The 18,933-nt window shown below is 34.8% G+C and overlaps 1 protein-coding gene across 1 annotated transcript in view; it reads right to left on the bottom strand.

Annotated features, from left to right (window-relative positions):
• Nucleotides 1–18,933, bottom strand: part of HIF1A (hypoxia inducible factor 1 subunit alpha) — a 41,680-nt gene that overhangs the window by 13,818 nt on the left and 8,929 nt on the right. Inside the window, exons 2-6 of the mRNA XM_022570428.3 lie at nt 7,691–7,881; nt 7,050–7,195; nt 6,879–6,963; nt 3,051–3,163; nt 1,918–2,120 (exon numbers count right to left, since the gene is read on the bottom strand). Coding sequence (XP_022426136.2) covers nt 1,918–2,120; nt 3,051–3,163; nt 6,879–6,963; nt 7,050–7,195; nt 7,691–7,881 — 738 coding nt within the window. The remainder of the gene's footprint in view (nt 1–1,917; nt 2,121–3,050; nt 3,164–6,878; nt 6,964–7,049; nt 7,196–7,690; nt 7,882–18,933) is intronic.

Below are 18,933 nucleotides of genomic sequence, written 5' to 3'. Positions count from 1 at the left end.
CATCTCTGTTCTATCATACATTGACATAAATACAGGCAGTAAACACCATAAAATACTTCTTAGCTCTTCTGTCTTCATTCTTCTTAAAGCTAACCCCAGTGGTGAAGCGGTCACTATGTGTACTAGGCACTCAACAAACTCCTTACAACAGCCTTTTGAAGCGTGACCCTTATTTAACAGATAAGGAACATGAGATTTAGAACAGTTAAGTTGTAACACCCAGGCCACACTATAAGTGCCAGGACTGCAAGCCAGGACTGAATCAAGAATTATGTGATTCCAAAGCCAGTGCTCTGTCACATTTTCTTGTCCAATAGGGCTGGGGCTTCTTATCCACTTCATGTTAGAGCTAAGGGCTTCAAATCGGTTTTCTCACATAATGTTCAAGTTGAAGGTAATACAGATACATGTATTATACTCTAAACAAACTGATGCTCAAAGAAAAGTAGTAATGTGTCTAAGATCATCTGGATATAGGCAGCAAAGTCAGAATTTAGTAGTCTGGGTACAGAACCTATGCCTTCAGCCACTGTGTTACACAGTCTTATAGTAAAAAATGGGACAACCAAGCAAATAATTACAAAAGCTGAAAAAAGGTTATGACAGAATATGTATAAGGAACGGTAGTTTTTTAAAGAAACAAGGAAAGCTCTACAAGTAGATGCAGTAGGTGGCTCTTGGAAGCTAAGTACGTGTTTGGAGTTGAGGAAACCATCATTGCACTAAGACAATAGTGCATGTGGAGTTCTCTGGCTGTAGCGTGTTGGGGGCTGCCGCATCAGAAGGGGTCTTTCCCTTCTCCTGATTAATTTGGAGAAGTCAGCAGGGGCCAGATCATAAATATCTTTGCTTGCCATGCTAAGAAGTTTAGATTTATTGCATAGGTCTGTTTTTCTTTCAGCTTTTCAAAATGTATGTCTTCCTTTGATAAAAATCTCCTGCTCTTATAATATTTTTTATAAACAAAAGTTTTTTTGTGTGTGAAGATGAAGGGAAGCAACTGAGGCATTTTCACATGACATGATATGATTTTCACATGAGGAAGTCCACTTCTTGGAAACCTGGATGAGATTAAAAGGGCACAAATCTGTTGGCAGAGATGCAGTTAGGAGACTATGGCAACAGTTCAAGCCAAAGGTAATAATAAGCTGAAGAACTCAATGGCAGGAAAGCAAGAGTGGAAGGAAGGAATGGATCAGGAGGTATATGTACATAGTAAATCTATTAAGATTTAGGAACCAACTGAGTGTAGATAATGAAAGCAAAAGAAAAGTTAAGAACGACTTCCCAATGTTTGCTGGAGTCATGTGTCTACAGTGGTATATTAATCGTGATAGGCATTAAAAGAGGAAAAGCTGTTTCTGAAGTTGTTGTTTAGGGGTAGGAGTGTTTCAGTCAAGTACAGAAATATTTAATCTATAATACAGAAGAATATCCAGCTAAAAATATCAAATTGGCAATTAAATGGAAATAGTTATGAGTAGAAATTTGAGAAACAGCAATAGAAACCATGGGCAAGGATGGAGCTCCTCAGGAAAAATATGTAGGATGAGGAGATGACCAAAGACTTTCCTTTCTAATCCACAAACAGAAGTAATCCTTCCTCAAATTATGCACTGTATATCTCTGAAATATATTTATTTTTTCTTTAAATAAATTAGAACCCCTAAAGGAAAAAGACCTCATCCTAATAATCTCTGGATAGCACCTGCTAGAGTAAGTATGTATGATACATAGTAAATGTGCAATAAATGTGGCTGAATTAATCTATAAAGTTAATTTTACTAAATTCTAGGATGTATGGTTGTATTCAACTTAAGTGGAAGAAAGCATACATAGTCTTTATTACAGTTAATAGTTAAAAAAAGTTCTGTGGACTAATTAAAAATTTCAAGTTATATTTTATATTTCATTTACCTTTCATCACAATAAGAAAACTTCATATCCAGACTGTGACGACTGAGAAAAGTCTTGCTGTCTAAAGGAATTTCAATATTTGACGGATGAGGAATGGGTTCACAAATCAGCACCAAGCATGTCATAGGTGGTTTCTTATACCCACATTGAGATTGGTTACTATTGGTATCATATACATGAATATGGCCTGTGCAGTGAAGTACCTATGTATAAAGAAAAACAAAGCAGTTTTTTAAAAAATTTATGCTAGTAAAAAACAAAATGCAGAGACAGTTGAGTCTGACATGGCAAGTAAGCTTTGATAAAATTTACTGTCATTAGTAGATTACTACATTTTTGAAAATCAATAAATGTTTTCCCTACAACACCACCCATGACCTACTCCTCAGGCACCATAAGATTACTCTTTAAAAAAATTTGCCTTCATACAAATCTGAGCTGATTTTTCACTCATCTGGTCACTGTTTGATGGTTATTTCTTGATCTGATGACTGTGTTTCAACACTGAGCAAAGAAATGATACAACAATGAATAGAAAATTAATCTCTATCAAGATTCAAACACTGGGTGGTTGGCAAAGCCAGTAGCATCACAATGCACATAAGTCCATGCCTCAAATTGGTGAATTACTACACTGTTTGGATGTTAAATCTATAAATGCCAAGGAACAGTAAGTTTTTCCCTCATAGTTCTAATGCTATCTTAATTTTATTTATTTATTTATTTTTGGCTGCACTGGGTCTTTGTTGCTGCGCACGGGCTTTCTCTAGTTGTGGCGAGTGGGGGCTACTCTTTGTTGTGGTGCGTGGGCTTCTCGTTGTGGTGGCTTCTCTTGTTGTGGAGCACGGGCTCTAGGCATGCGGGCTTCAGCAGTTGTGGCACATGGGCTCAGCAGTTGCAGCTCACAGGCTCTAGAGCACAGGCTCAGTAGTTGTGGCACACGGGCTTAGTTACTCCGCGGCACGTGGGATCTTCCCGGACCAGGGCTCGAACCCGTGTCCCCTGCATTGGCAGGCGGATTCTTAACCACAGCGCCATCAGGGAACTCCTCTAATGCTGTCTTAATATTAGAAATGTCAAGATGTATTAATTTATCTATAAATCAAGTGCATTCACAGATCATTTTTACTTACTTTCCATGTTGCAGACTTTATGTTCATAGTTCTTCCCCGGCTAGTTAGGGTACACTTCATTCTGAGAAAAAAGCTCCGCTGTGTATTTTGCTCTTTACCCTTTTTCACAAGGCCTAATGAAAACATGAAATAAACTTAAAAAACATAATTAAACACACAAATTTATTACAGTAAGAATAGCATAGTCCCCAGCACCTAGGTGCTATTCAATGAAAACTGTCAACATGAGCACAACTGCTTTGCGCATTTTAACATACCCAAGGGATTTAACACACTTCTAGTAAGTAATGGGTTCACAGTAGTAGTGACTCCCTGAGTTGGTGGGATGAGAATCCATATTTGGGATAGCACCTAATCATTTCACATTCAAGCCAGTAAGGTTGGTCAAATTACAAAGAAATATAAACACTGTATGAATTTGCCCTGTAACTGTGTTATCAGTGTACAAAGCACGCCCAAAAAAAGAACTTCAGCAAACTCCTCCAAACTTTTACTAGATGTGCTAGCTCAATTTATAATAAATATTCTGTATATTTATAGAACTTTTAAAACAGAAAATTTCTTTTCAATAGCAAGTAACATTTTTATATATCTGATTTTTCTTAAATCTTCCTGTAAAGCAAGCAGGAAATTATCTCTACTTTGTTACTAGGAAAAAAAAAAAACATGTTGAATGACTTTTCAAAGCAAAGTTAGATTTAAATAAACTCAAGTCTATTTACTCCCATTCCAAGCCTCAGATAACTAAAAAAATGAGATTAGACTCAGGTGACTAAACAAACAGCAACTTGATTTCTCCTCTTCCTTGATCAGTCGGATTCATAACAAATACAAAAATATTCATTATTCAGGATCTGAACTAGATACTTCAGGCAATATAAAGATGAACAAGACACAATGCCTGTCCTGAAGAAGTTAAAAATTGAGTATACGTAGTGAGGCCAATGACAACAATATGATGTAGAGTAAGCGCCCAAGGCTTACAAGAACTCTTTAAAGGAGTACAGAGAGAGATTAAAAGATAACTTCTAGTCAAGGGGAAACCTAGTCAAGGGGAAGCCAAAAAGTCCTTCTTAGAAAAATAGACATTAGAATTTCAGTAAGTAGAGATGAATAAGAAGAGTATTCCAGGCAGAAGGAACAGAACGAAAAACAGAGAGGTGAGAAAAAACAGCACATATTTGGGGAACAGTGCATAGTCCAGTTTGACTATAATATAAAGTACATGCAGAGGAGTAATGAGACAAACTTAGAAGGGATGGTTAGGGCTATAACTATAGAGGGCTATGGATGCCACAATGAGGAGTTCAGCCTTACATATACAAAATACAGCTTCTAAAAAATTTGAGTTGGGAAGCACAATAGGAACTTAAGGAACATTAATCTAGCAGCAATATATATGATGTGTTAGAATTAGAATACAATGATGGTAATGAGGGGCTGAGCAGCAGGCAGTAGAAGTGAAAAGAAGGGCAACAAAAGACAAATGAAGAGGTAGAATCCATAAAAACTCAAAGATTAATGGAAATAAGGGAGAAGAGAACTTTTTAAAAAAGACCTGGAGATTTTAAGGCTAGTATATTGAAAGAAAAGTAACATGTGGAAAAGAAACAAGATAATACATTTAAATTTAGGCTGCTTAGCTAGAAATACTGGACTCTTGAGAAAGAAGAGTTCTAGTTCATACTCACAATTATAGAATATAGGCAAGTTGGGGCAGTCTTGGTGCTGATACAAGTTATTTGGGTTTACTTAAATAGGACTGAATTTGCCCTCCCTAGAAGCATTTGAAAGTGGATTTTAAAAAGACACAAGAACCATAATGGTCTTGGTGATGGTATTAGGGATGTGGGGGGGGGGTGGGCGTTGTGGTAGCAGCAGAGATCCACATGTAAATTCTTTGGGGTATTTTCAGTCCTTCAAAATCTAAACTTGAATTGGACTGACCTTTGGGAACCCAAAGCCTTTGAACTGGGACATAAAGATATTAATAAATTTAAAAACTATGGTAAGTGAAAAGTACTAGCATTTTCCTAATGAAAAAAAGTTTTTAAACAACTAAGTTTTTAGCCCTATAAAAATAAATATTTTATAATAATTTAATGAACTCTAAATCTTATTTTTAGAATTTAAATGAAATAGGACTATGCTGTATAAACAATACCACAGGCTCCTAGTGTATCATCAAAATGTGATGCATTGCAGCAGCCCCACTTTGCTAAAAGTAAAAATCTGCATTTTTATTTCCCAACAAGATATCAAAAATTCATTAACATTAGGAATGATTTTTTTTAGTGTTCATAATTAAATCACAAATTTATTATAAGAGAGCACATGTGCTTTGAACGTTCATGTGCTTTAAAAAAACATTTGGTTAAAAGCATACATTTAAGCTATAAGTAGACTATATCTGATTTAGAATAATGCATTAGCATCATTACCAAATCAAAACAAGACTTCCATATATCCATGCATTTATAGTCTAGCCCAAGGGAAGCTCTGAGCTGCCAATACAAACCTCAAAGTGTAAACACTATATTAAACTCATCAACGGCCCACTTAGGTCCTTGCTTAGAGTATATTTACTCCTCCTTTACACAGAATTCTAAAAAGTATTCATTTGCTTTCCAAGTTCACAGTAAGAACACGGCATGAAATTAAATAACAGAAGAGGGCTCCAAGGTGAGAAATGGCAGTAGAATGTAGTGAGAGTTGGTGAACATGAAAAGAGCTCTAAAGTACTAAGGAGTGTGGACTTGAGCCAGTCTACCTTAGTTTAACCCTTATTCTGCTGTTTACTAACCAAGTAATCTTCAGCCAGTTATTCAATAACTCTGTAACTCAGTTTCCTCAGTGAAATAGAAATAGTTAACCTCACAGGGTTTTTAAAGGAGTTAAAGCACATAAAATTCAGAAAACAGTGTCCTGGCACAGAGTAATCTCTCAATAAAGGTTAACTATTAGTATAAATGAGGTGAGATTAAACAGAAAACCATAAAAAATTATTAACAAAGAAATATAAATGAGGTTGTTTAATGTAGAAGCAAACAAACTTACACTTAAGTGGGAGAGCTGCAAAGAACAACCACAGAGCAAAATGACAAATTTTCAGTGTGGTAACTTTTGAGTCATGAAAGAAAGATCAAATTATCATCTATATACTCTGTTTAAGAAGGCACAGGTGTGAAAAGACTTTAATTCAGTTTTTGTAATTCACAAGGTACTTTTCTCCCAAATCTTGGAAGATTTGATTATTTTTAACAATTCATTCCTGAGTTAAAGGTCCGAGCAGGTCTTTTTTGTTACTGCTAATGTGGAGGCATCCATAATGTAATACTTTCTAACTGAACTGCATAGTCTCAAATTATTGTGAGCAACCTGAGGGGTCAGACAGCAGTTATGCTCTTTAAAATTGGGGAAACTTTTTCTTTTTCTTGGGCATTTAGAAGCTTGAGCCCAAACTGGCACCTCAACTTTAATAACTGTCTAAAATCCTATTATTTGTATTATGACTTCCCCTTGCCTTAAAGTTACATTCTAAATTAACTTCCTTGGTCCTGATTTTTATTTATTTTTCCATTTTATCAATTCTTATATTTGTATAATTATTTATGGATTAGGTGGGCTTTTTAAAAAATTTAGGTATTTTTATGAAATTCCTAAAAAATAGAATAACATGGACTTAACGAAGAATAGAGTAACATTTTATTAAGCATGAAATGAGGTTTGGCCTTAGGTTACAACAGCAAAATTTTTAAATTAGTGACAGTATCCAATTAGGTAAAACCACCTGTCACAATAAATCAAACAATAAACTTTTCTTCTCACCATTTCTGTGTGTAAGCATTTCTCTCATTTCCTCATGGTCACACGGATGAGTAAAATCAAACACACTGTGTCCGGTTAGTTCAAACTGTAAAAACATTAAAAAAAAAATTAGACCTATAACATAAAATCATAAACACATACAGAAGGGCTCTTAATATGTGGGTATTTTACCTGAGTTAACCCCATGTATTTGTTCACATTATCCGAAATGTAAATCATGTCACCATCATCTGTGAGAACCATAACAAAACCGTCCAAGGCTTTCAAATAAAAGCAATTCATCTGTGCCTTCATTTCATCTTCAATATCCAAATCACCTAAAAAAAGCACAAGAAGAAAAAAATTAGTTAAAAAGTTATACTTAAATGATAGTAATATTCAGATGTTTTTATAAAGTTTTCCCCAGATACTTTATTTAATACATGCAGCATATATTTTTTCTATATATTTAAATTTTTTCTCCTGTCATTCTTTTAACACAAAACACAGTCAAGGCCAGAGGACAGGAAGACTAAAATTAGATTTTCCAGGGGCTTTTAATGATTATTTAAACTAATGAAGCAAGGCAAACCACTGAAAAGAGACGGGTCATGTCATTAGATACAGGTAGGTACGTAGGTAAGTGCAGCAAGAGAAAAAGAGGGGGAGGGAGGCCAATACCTTAAAATTCCTGAATGAAGCTTTAAAGGCAGGTAATAAAAAGGATATCATGTTACAAAAGAAGTGAGAGTATGACCACCTTCTAAAAGTAATTTCCAATTACTTCTGATTTCTAATTTTTAGACCTATCATGTCCTTGTAAAACAACTCACCAGCATCCAGAAGTTTCCTCACACGCAAATAGCTGATGGTAAGCCTCATAACAGAAGCCTTATCAAGATGTGAGCTCACATTATGGGGAAGTGGCAACTGATGAGCAAGCTCATAAAAAACTTCAGACTCTTTACTTCGTCGAGATCTGGCTGCATCTCTAGACTTCTCTTTTCGACGTTCAGAACTTATCCTATTTAACAAAAGAGAGGAGGAGGAGAGAAAAAGACAATACGTTAGTTTGAGTTTGCTTGAATAAAACTCATTTTACATTTTTCTGCTTACCATGAAAGGATAAGAAGATGCCAAGTAGTTAAATTATATAGAGATGTATCCTACTACATAAATGTATTTTTTTAAAGACAGCTACACAAATTGTTGGATTACTGCAGACAAAAGGAACTCTCACAAGAAGTCTGAGGTGAAGCTTCACACCTGTCCAAAGCAAGTGTTTCCTCCCTGGCACATCAAATTGGAGAGGATGTTTTTGATTTGGCCAAAATCTTAAAAGTAGCCTGTATATCTAAGGCTGCACTTTCATAGCCATTCAAAAGTAGTCTCAACTTAGAGACTTTTTTCCCTCTATGCTACCACATGAGCAATACTGACTATGAGCTACAGGGATTTATATCAGCATCTATAATCAGCTACTGTTTTCAGCTTGCTTACTCCTTTAGCAACCCCTTATCTATTCAGTATTACTGGCACAAAAGGTACCAAATAAATGCAGGCGTCTGGAAGAAAAAAATGATGTGGCATAATACTAAGAATTTAAGAGAACAGTTTAAGAAAACCTAATAAGGGTGTCAATATAATCATACATCTTTAGGGAACTCTTCCAAGAATAAAATCAGTCAGAAAGATTTTCATAAGTCATCCAAGCAGAGCCATCTTCCTTTGCTTCACTGTGTAGCACTACCTCTTCCTCCTGACCCAGCTGAAGGTAAACAAGGCTAACCTGGTTCTATCCTTAGCTTCTTCTTTAATAGCTATTGTTTATTAAAATCTACTATGTGTCAAACACTATCCTGTACTAGTTCTCTCATAACAACCTGTAAACAGGTTAAATATTATCCCTATTTTACGGATGAGGAAACTGGGATTCAGTAGGTTAAAAATAGCCATGCTGTAGGAGACAGGATTTCAACACAGGTGGTTTTTTTAAACTTTTACTTAAGTCTCTGCTCTTCCACAAGGCTTTATCTTCTTAATGGAGAATGCTGCTTCTACCTCAAATACTCAGCTGCTCTCCTATGACCCTCAACCTAATCCAATTAAATCAATTACTTATTAAATGTTGAAAATAGCCATTACCATTTATTGAGCACTTAGCACTGTGCTAAGAACCCTGCCAGCATTATTTCACTTAATCTTTCTTATATTCTGTGAATTAAGTACATGATTGTCTCCACCTTAAATCTCTCCTCCCTCCAATGATCTACAAAGTTATGAAGTTCAACCATAGAAGTAACATTCTCAAAAACAAGCAAGGCTCTTCATTCTCAGAGTATGCTTCTGTTATGCTGTATAATTACAAAGTGAAATTCCAGCAGCAGTGTTGTGACAATAGTGATGATATAATTTTAGCACTTGCTCACGTTTGTGTGCTCATCTGACTTTTATACTTTAATAAGGAATGTGAACATTTGCTATTATTAGTGAACTTTGATACAAAAATTTCAATTCAAGCAACTAGATCAATTTAACTTGAGTATCTTGAGATTGAAGGTGAGCTATTAAAAATTATTACTACTTATAACTACTGACCTATATGAATCAGGATTTTCTCAATGCTGTAGAATTTTTTAAAAACACAAAAATATATTCGATGCTATAAGTCTAACATGAAAATCCAAGTGTCCTCAGTCTACAACTTCATTTTTTATTTGCATTAGAACTTCATTGTTCTCATTGATTTTAAGTAAATGTATTAAATTTGAACTTTAAAATGTACAATAATAAAAGTTTAAAAAACCTATCTTATACATGTACTGAAGTTCCTGGGGGTGGGGGAGACATCTAGTGTGTCCCCATTGGCCCTAGCATCTCAGATACTGTTTCTCTCACTTCTTTTCCCTTTTGAATTGGCAGGTAAGAGGCAGCAGTGGAGTGGGAAACAGATTTCTATCTGGTTCAAGTAAAATCACCAAAAAAACAGTGATGGGGGCTTCCCTGGTGGCGCAGTGGTTGAGAGTCCGCCTGCCGATGCAGGGGACACGGGTTCGTGCCCCGGTCCGGGAAGATCCCACATGCCGCGGAGCGGCTGGGCCCGTGAGCCATGGCCGCTGAGCCTGCGCGTCCGGAGCCTGTGCTCCGCAACGGGAGAGGCCACAACAGTGAGAGGCCCGCGTACCGCAAAAAAAAACAAAAAAAAAAAAAACAAAACAAACAAAAAAAAAAACAGTGATGATCAATGATCTCATGATAAACCTGAATATTGGTTCAAATGCCACAATTAGTCCAGGTGATCAGAATTTAATCAGCAACTTTCATCAGATTTACTAAGCCCTCTTTCTTTTAAATTACTCAACCAAATCTAAGCTACCAACAAATTACTACCCAACTGAAACACCCGGTGAAAAACTTAAATCCTTATATTACATGCTATATGCTTTTAAAGGGCATCTGATCAAGCTAACCATGCTGATGGATTATCTCTATATCTTTAGAAATAGTTGTATTGTTCAGAACTTTGAAGATAATGAATGTCCAAGATATGGCAACCAAGTTTTATAAGACAAATCCATTAGAAATGTGAGCTTGGATAGAACATGTAAAGGATAATATATTTAAACTATATTTAAGACTGTGAGAATAAGAATTTGAGCATGAGCCAGGATTCTGGAAAAAAAGTAAGCCTCAATAAAACAAGTAATATGATATCTCAAGAGTTGACAAACCTAAATTAGATGAAGAAGGTGATGAAAGTCAGTATGTCTTCTATTCATAATCAATCTAGACATAAAGCAATCAGGAGACCTGTAATAAAGATTTAATGAAGAAATTTATCTGATGTTCTTCACATGTGACTACAGGAGCTCTTAAAACATTTCTCAGCTTAAAGCTAAAACTTCCAAAATTCTTAATAGTTTTAGCATCTGAACTGCCCAGCTTCTTGTCTACTCACAGGAAGGCTCTTTTTATCAGTTCATACCCCACAGAATTACAGTACTATTGACCACAAATTATTTCTGGTAGAGCATGGAATCTAGGTCCCACAAAGATGAATCCTGTACTATTTATTTACTTACTATTTAGATGGCACAATAAAAGTTGTGTAGACCAGAACAGGCAGATTTTTAGCATGCAAATAAGGGCACCGTTATTCTCTAAATTATCAATTCCATCTATGTTGTTTTTATTAAGTACAGATCAAGTAAAGATAGTCACACTAGAAATCAGTCAAGAGTACAGTAAAAATTCTGTCTTTTGAATAGTTTGCTTACCCATTTCCATGACCATTTTAGAATCAATGTTTGAGTAAACTAGCAGTACAGCTTAATCTTTGGGGTACTATAGTTTTCACATACTTACTATTTCATTATTATTTAGCATACAGTACTGGACAAGAAGCTAGTAGTTATATCTTCATATGATTTTGTATAGGAAATACATTTAGAGCTGCTGTCTTATTAAGCTTCTTGTGTACAGAGTTCATGAATAAGCAATAGCCATTTTACAGAGAAAGCCTATTATTCTTCAGATTAATAAGAACACAGAATAATTGCATATATGTTAATTCATCTGTGTTGTCTACTAATTGCACAAGAAAAGCCTGTTGGCATTCCTAATTGTAAATATTGGTGACTTTAAGAACTGAAGTTAGATCATAATCATTCGAAATGTTAACAGATGAACAGACATTTCTAATAAAGTTAAGGTATAAATTTTTAAAAAATCTCTCAGCTCTATTATTTGTGGCTTTAAAAATTCTTTCTGGCCTTGAAGGTACAAGTTGTTGTTGTTTTGCACTTCTTATGTATTTCTATAAGATAGACATTCTGAAGTGAAATTCCATGATCTAAAGGATGTGGCATTTAAGTTATCCTTTCCAAAAAGATCTGTTTCCATTTTTGTCTCTGCCAACCCATGAATGTGTATTTATTTGCCCATGTGTTCTGTGGTAATATATATTATGGGTCTTTTTTATTGTTTTAATTTTTCCCAAGCTGATATATGAAATTTGTATATCTCATTGTTTTAGCTGCCCTGTACTTCTTAATGTCTCAGGTCAGAGGAAATTCCAAGGAAATTTTCATTCTTTAGTTGGTATTTTGGCCTGCAGCTTTAAATCTAAACATCTATACATGGTGCGTACTATGTACACAGTGGTATTCTAAACGTTTTTCACCTTATTAACTTATTTAAATCATTATATCATCACCATGTTACAGATAATGGAACATGGATAAATAGTTTACCCAAGTTTACACAGTTAATAAATGGTAAGCCTATATTCAAACTTAAGCAGTCTGGCTCTAGAAACCATGCTATTAACACTAGACTATGTTGCCTCTCAGAAACTCATTTTAATAACCAAGGTAAGTATTTATAAGTCCAGGCCATTATTAATTAAAGTTCAAAACTGGTCTACTTTACATCTCCAAAGACATAAAAGAGAGGTATAGGGATTGGCTTTGGAACTTAGGACCTGACCCTAAGCTATTCAGAGGAACTCATGGCCAGGCTCCTTCCTGGAGTCTGCTTATAAATCCAAAATTCTAACTGAAAGGCATCTAACAATGGCAATCCTTTCTGCCCCACCGACTACCTGTTCAAGGCAAAGCACCCTTTAATGGGTACTGCCAGCCAATAAGGGGAGAGAATCAGTAATCCAATCAACTCATACATTCCCACTAGACTTTATTTTTAATTTGTGCAGAGGAGCATCTCTGTACCTAATTTGAACATCTTAAGCTCAGTATTGTTGGTGTTTTTTTATTTGCTTAACATCCAGATCCCCAAAGTAAAACCAATCTGCATACTTACTTCAGGAGCTCTGGTCAGGCATAAACCAATTGCCAAGATACCTATTTACCCAAAGTACCATGAGAGAAAAGATGAAGAGAATTTTCCCCCTTCTAACATTTATTGAGCACTTACTATGTGCTAGGCGCTGTGTATTGCTTTCACATAAATATAATGCTTTCATATATTAGCTCATTTAATTATCATAACTCTTTAGAGGACCAAAACACTAGATGGGAAGTGGCCTTCCTGAACCTCAGAATAACCATCTTCATTCAAGAACTATTCATTCAATAAGTATTTATTGAGCATTTATCAAGTACCATGCACTGTGTAAGTACTAGGAATATAGTGATAAGCAGAACAGCCCTCATGGAGCATAGCCAGCCTCCCACTTAGTCTACTGAAATAGTTACCTAATGCGATATTCCCAAATGCTGATCTAGCTGCATTGTAATTACTTGGGGACAGTCAATATTTCAGACTTCTGGGCCTTACCTTTGTAAATCTGATTCAGTAGATCTGAAGTAGGGCCCCCAAATCTGGGTTTTTTAAAACTCCCAAAATGTATATGATACACAGTGAGATTTAGGAACCACTGACTGAACTAATCTGCACTGTCATTTTCATTCAATTTCGCCCTCAAATCACTACCACAATGATACTTCCAAAACTAAGAACTCTGATATTATGTCCTGCTTAAAATCCCATCAAAGGTACACAGGACAAAGTCTAATTATTTTCAGATGAAACCCTCCTTTAGCTAGTTTCCTGCCCATCTCTTCATCCTCATCATTTCCCACATTTCTTCGGCCACATTGTAGTTACTCAAAAGCATAGTATGTTATTTATTTATGGCTCACTCACTCCACTGTCTCTGCTGGGGTATCCTTCTCAATATGTAACTTGGTAAATTTATGTGAGAAACTTTCAAGATTCAATTCCATCATCACTTTGTCTCTGTTTTGTCTTCCAAAAACTGCTCCTCTCCCCTAGATCGGACCACTCTGGTTATTTTGCTATATTTATGTTCCTCTACAGTCCTTAAATCTTCCTGGAGGCAGGAGACTGCCTCGTTCAATTTTGTGTTCTTAGTAGGCATGTGCGTAAGTGGCTTTAAGTATTTGGCCCAAATCTGCTATTTGACTTTAACTTCGGTCCATGGAAGGTTAACTGCCCCTTCAACATTCTTTTTTGGTATCACTGAATTTGTGATTCACCAGCATTCCTGTGATCCTATAGATTACAATCATAGTTAAACAGCGTAACGATGTCAGTACTGGGAACAAGGCATACTATTTGGATTTACTGCGATTATCTGGATATGCACTTTCAAATATAAGTAACCATACTAGATGTTAGAATGGAAAAAAAAAAAAAGCTAAAAATAAAAAAAATTCACCAAGCGGTGTAACAGTGAATAGCACGGATACCATCACCAAGGAGAGTTAAGTGATCTTGACAGAGAAGAGATTTACAGCCTAGGAACAGAGCTGAGAAACTAGAATACCTATCTGCTAAAAAGAAGCTTGAAGTTTAAGATTACTTCCCTTATCACTGCAATCTATGTCAGGAAAATGCATGAGTTATAGTTAATGTTGTTAACCAATTAAATCAATACCTTTATCACATTTATGTCTTCCTAGTCCAGCTGGAAACATGAGAGTTGATTCCTTTTATTTTCTATAATCTTTTCCTAGAAAGTGTTGTAATTATTATCATAAGACACAAAAGTTTTCAGTAAGTTGATTTCTAATCTTATTGGCTTTTTTTCCAACGGGGGATTAGCCTTAGACAAGTACTTTAGATTTATTATTAGGAGTATTCTCATCATAAATAGGATTTGTTGTTATATTTTCCATCTGGTAATTGCTGTAAAACCAGAATACTTCAGATAATGTTTAATTTTTAAAAAGCCCTCTTAATGGACAAATCAACAAAAAATTGACATTTCAAATTAAATTTCAGGACAGTTAGCTAGCTATTATTTATAATTAATTTCTCCAGAAAAATGTCTCTGAATTCTAATCAATAAATTTAAAAATGAACCTTTAGGATACTCATGTTAGAGAATGTATTCATTTATTCCACAAATGTTTCTTGGTCATCTCCTATGAGACAGATGCTGTTCTCAGCATGGGACATAGTACAATAAACAAAACAGACCAAGTTCCTACCCCCATGGAGCTTATATTCTAGGACAAATATGTCTTCGTTTCTTGTCTTTATTCAATAGTCATTACCAGGGTCAATCCCTAACTGACAGAACATTAGCCACAGAAATAATCTTCCCATAAAACCAAGTAATATAAAATTTTAGGAGACAAGGCAAAGTCTACAAAAATTAATCTGTACTTATATAAGATGTTACAATACAGTAGTATGCAAAAACAGCAGGCTCTACAACAAAATTTGAGTATGAATCCATTTCTCTCTGTGTCTATGTAATGCATATTTATGTATATAAATAAATGTATAACTTATAAATGCACAGATAAAACCAGAAAGATACAATATATAAAGTGTTAGCAAAGTTTACACATGTTAACAATAGCAGTTTCAAGATGGCAGGATCACAGATTATTTTGTTCTTTAAGAATATCCACCACTGAACTAACACTAACACTGACACCTGCACTTGTCAGAAAAATCTGAAAGTAGTCATCTTTTAAACTTGTCTTCTAAAAAGACTAACTGAAAACAAGTTAAATTTTTTCTTCATTTTGGAATAACGCAAGAACAATCATATTTTTTCCAGGAAATGGAAAGTAAAACTGAGTAAGCAATATAATTCAGTATTTTCAGTTTCTCATTCTAATTTTCAGATTTTGAAAATTCATCATTTTGTAATTAATTTGAAATTCCAAAAGGCAGGTGAAATGGTTTATAACAAAAAATATTAAGAACACATATACTTGTATTATTTTTGAAAGCAGCTTTAAAATTTCTTGGTTTAGATGATAATTATCTTACTAACTTACTAACTTAAGATCTCTTAAATGTCCACAATTAGAGAAAGATGGATTATTCACTTTCCAGTAACCTCACAAAAATGCTTAGTTTTAACACTTGATTTTCTAATCTTGCAGTAAAATAAATAGGGGGAAAAAGAATCACTTTTAAATTAGAGGGTACATTCTGAAAATGAAATCTGTATCACATCTGAGATAGCATTAATACGTAAATGTTTTATCTATGCACTAATTAAATTAATTAGCTAATAGATTTCCATCTGTTTAATGATTGTATATTGAAGTTCTGTTTGGAAAAAGGATATGCTTTTGTTTTTAGATTATTCTTAACTAGTGATTTAAAAATCAACTTTCTCAGTTCAGAATTGGTATTGAGCTTCTCAAAAAATCTTTGATCCCCTACAATATATAAAGTACTAGATAAATTTTAAAAATATGAAGCTATTACTCTAAGATGGAGGTTCTCAAACTTTAGCTTCCCTCACAATCAGAGTTTCCAATTTGAAGGGCTGGATGGGGCCTGAGAATCTGCAATGCTAATAAATTAGCAGATAATACCAAAGATGCTGGTCTGGAGAATACCTTGAGCCCCTCTGCTCTAAAAAAATACTTCATTATGTGTCCTTCAAAAATGCCCAGAGAAGTAAAAGATTGTTCATCAACACTCAAAAATTGTCTACTAAATACCTTCTCTTTAAAAATCTGCCCAAATGCTTTACAAACAGGGAAAACATATCCAGACTCTAAGACATTAACATAGCCACATACTTAGAACTCAGTAACTATAAAATACAATATGGACTTACACAAAATTAATCAATGGTTGACCTGTGGTCTGCATCACAATCACCAATAGAACTTTTCCCCCCAGATGTTTGTACCTAGATCCCAATCCTGGAAATTCAACTTGTAGGCTTGGCATGTCAGTTTAAAATACAGTCTTCTGTGTACAACATGATTAATAAATTGGCACTGCTGTATGTTATATACGAAAGTTTGTAAGAGAGTAAATCCTAAGCGTTCTCATCACAAGAAAAGACTTTTTTTCTTTTTAAAAAATTTTGTATGTATGTCGAATGATGGATGTTCCATAAACTTATTGTGGTAATCATTACATGATGTATATAAGTCAAATCATTATGCTGTCCACCTTAAACTTATACAGTGCTTTACGTGAATTATATCTCAAGAAAACTGGAAGAAAAAAATAGACGAAGTCCAATTAAAAAGTAAAAATAAAAAAGAATCTTCCAGGTGATTCTGATGAGCAATCCTAGCTGTTCAAGGTTTGTGTTTCATTTACAGGTGCTTGTAAAGTTTACACATTCCTGAGTCCCATCCTAAATTTACCGAATCAGAACCTCTGCGGATGGGTACCTGGGAACCCTTATATTAATTAAACACCCAGGTGATTCTTAAGCCACAGAAATTTGAGAACCATCAGCAGATCTTATAGCAGAAGTTTTAACAGGTTAGCCAGCAAATCTGAAAACAGAAAAATTGATTTGTAGCTGCAGCTATCTACACATACCATGATAACTGTGTTTGTCAGGCAGAACACTGAACTGAGTGGATTGGGCAATACTATGTAGAACGAAGTACAATTGCTGGGAATAAGAAGCTAGAGGTACCACTCAATGACAAGCCAGTAATAAAGTATGTGCTTAGTAAAAACCATAATTTTCCTCAAAAAGATCAGAGCATAATTAGGCTTTAAAGATGACCAAATGAAAAATGTGATAATGGTGCAACATTTTTTCAATTCTCTGAAATAATTTTTTATAAATCACCTTTTAAACTCTTTATGAATGCCACAAACATCAAAGGATTGAGACTCACTGTCCGTGAGTAACAGCTGTGTGTTAATGGCTTTCCCGAAATCACGTCACCTACGCTACTACTCTTCTCCCTTAGCATTACCTCCCTCTCAGCTTGTAAATGCCTTTCTGTTTCCCTTATCATATGCTTTCCGATAGTAGTAGAACTGAGACTGGAAATCAAGGTCAGTGACATTAAACTTTATGCATGTGTATATTCAGAAAAATGTATCCTTAATTATTTGCTTAAATATAACGATACGTAAGTTATAATAATCAAGTTCTTTCTTATATAGTAGGAAAAAAATCACATGGAATGAAGGTATACACACAGAAATCACACCCTGAAGATTTTTCCTGTTTAGTTCTAAGCCCTGACCATGATGAAGTTTCTGGAAACGATGACAAAAGAGAAGATCTTCTGAAGCAAATGTCTTGATTTTCCACCTACACCAATCCATCCTATCCAATGTTACCAACTAAAATTTCAACTAACCCTCTGATCCCGTTTCTTTGTCTATAAAAAGAGGATAAGTAATACTATTATTAAGTGGCAGCTCTCAGATTCCACCTAGGAATGATGCCTCTGTATTTAATACGGCCGATGCCTTTCCACATATCAGATGCTTAACATATAATTTTTAAATTTAAATTAAAAGATTAAAGAAATTTAGGATGTTTTTACTTAGGAATAGAAGAGACATGATAACTACCTTCAGATATTTGAAAAGGATGTCACACAGAAGGCAGGTTTCATAATTTATGCAATTCCAGAGAGTAATAAGTGGGAGTTACAACATGGCAGGGTTTGCTCAATAGAGTTAAGCAGTGCTGAAGGTAAGCTATAAGAATTTTTAAATCTTATTCTCATTTTGGTGGCAATGTAAGAAAAAGAAAAGGAAAAAAGCATGTTATGGATCATCTAGAAGATCTCTATATAGATCTCTATCATTGTTAGAAACGTTCTGTGTTTGAAGTTGCGTTTGTTTATGATCAAATTGGTACCAAGTGATCACTAAAATGAACAGGGTTACATTTTTAAACGTGGTACACACAGATTGAGGTCACTGGGCACATCTCAAAGGTTCACAAGGATTACTTTGCTCCAGAAGAGATCTAAACAGTAGTCAGGGTTGAGAAATGCTGGGATAAAGAACTTTCTAACATTTAAAGCTGCAAAAATGAATAGACTGTTTTGTGAGAGTGCTTTTTGTGTGTGTCTAAGAAAATTCTCACAGCAGACTGGCAAATTTGTAAACACAATTATAGAAGATACTCCTGTGATGGCTGATATTAAAATAAATAATAAAACAAATAAATAAAAAAATTCAATCCTAAAGTCAATTATTTTGCAATAACCTCAAACTTAAATCACACTGTACTAAAAAATAAAACATGGAACACATAATGGATGAATCAATTAACACCAAAAACTGAATGTTCAACTATGGCCTGAGCCATCAACAATTCACTGCTCTGCTTGACAAA

This window comes from Delphinapterus leucas, chromosome 2 (genome assembly GCF_059928025.1).
Source record: "Delphinapterus leucas isolate spDelLeu-1000000601 "Yukka" chromosome 2, BTC_Dleu_Yukka2, whole genome shotgun sequence".
NCBI lineage: Eukaryota > Metazoa > Chordata > Mammalia > Artiodactyla > Monodontidae > Delphinapterus > Delphinapterus leucas.
The sequence above is the reverse complement of the archived record's forward strand: the minus strand, read 5'-3'. Positions and strand labels throughout refer to the sequence as shown.